Source organism: Emiliania huxleyi (genome assembly GCF_000372725.1).
Source record: "Emiliania huxleyi CCMP1516 unplaced genomic scaffold EMIHUscaffold_5013, whole genome shotgun sequence".
NCBI lineage: Eukaryota > Haptophyta > Isochrysidales > Noelaerhabdaceae > Emiliania > Emiliania huxleyi.
In genome coordinates this window covers 574-1,634 of record NW_005198234.1, presented here as the reverse complement: position 1 = coordinate 1,634, position 1,061 = coordinate 574, and the positions used below count along the sequence as shown (strand labels likewise).

The 1,061-nt window shown below is 65.9% G+C and overlaps 1 protein-coding gene across 1 annotated transcript; it reads left to right on the top strand.

Moving 5' to 3' along the window:
- Positions 1-411: 411 nt before the first annotated feature.
- Positions 412-753, top strand: EMIHUDRAFT_256592 (hypothetical protein; the record flags this gene model as incomplete). Its single annotated transcript, XM_005766641.1, has 2 exons — positions 412-448; positions 524-753. The coding sequence occupies 2 exons, from the start codon at positions 412-414 to the stop codon at positions 751-753; spliced, it is 267 nt and encodes an 88-aa protein (XP_005766698.1).
- Between the last annotated feature and the right edge of the window lie 308 nt (positions 754-1,061).

Below are 1,061 nucleotides of genomic sequence, written 5' to 3'. Positions count from 1 at the left end.
GCGGCGTCCGGATTTTTCTTCTTTGAGCGCTCTTGCCCACAAAGCTGCCCTCCAGCGCGAGCGAGGCGTGGAAGAGCAGCGAGACGGCCGCGGCGCGAGCGATGTCGGCGGGGCCGTCGCACGAGACGGACGAGAGAGAACAAAACGCGCAATTCGCTCTCACCTGGCAACCCTGTCTGCACGTCTCGCGCGCGCGTGAACAGGGCTCCAGGCCCCAAATGACGTGTGAGTGTTAGAGTTGTTTGGTGGTATTGGGTATTGCTAAAAATCTCGAGAGAGAGAGAGCCAGAGAGGGCGCGCACGAGGAGCTCCGTGGGGAGGTCGAGCAGGCGGGTGGGGGCGTGCCTCGCCGAGGGAGCGGTGGTTGCGGCGGCGACAAAAAAAGAATCTTCGGCGGGCACGTCGCGCCGCATGGTGGCCGCGCTGCGCCGCTCGCCGCTGGCGCGCGGTTGAACGCGGCGCCGACTCCGCGGCGGCGCCATCTCACGCAGCGGGGCGCGTCGCGTCGTCGGCGCCAAAACAGACGCGAGCTCGCGGCGCGGCCGCGGCAGCAAAAACAACAACCGTCTACTTCTCCTTCTCTTCTCGTCTTGTCGCAGGCGCACACGCGCGCGACGTGCGCTCGTTCGCCGCGTTCGCTCCGCGAAGGGCGATTCGAACCGGGAGCCAGTCGGCGCAGCGGCGGCACGCGGCGGCAAAACGCACGACGCTCACCTCATGGAGATGCTGCGGCTTTGGCACCTCCTGATATAATGCTGATTTTTTGCTGAGCGGGGCGGAGGCACGCGGGCGGCGGAGGCGGCGGCGGACGACGTCTACTTCCCCTGTGGTAGCTTAGCGATCAGGGAGGATCTACCTGTTCGGCCTCGAGGAAGCTGCTGGGGGAGAGGGGGGGAGAGAGGAGAGGAGGAGAGGGGAGAGGATGAGAAGAGGAGAGGAGAGGAGAGGAGAGAGGAGGAGAGAGGAGAGAGGAGGAGGGGGAGAGGAGAGAAGAGGGGGGGGGTGAGAGGGAGAGAGGGAGGGAGGGAGGGAGGGAGGAGAGAGAGAGAGGAGAGCCTTTG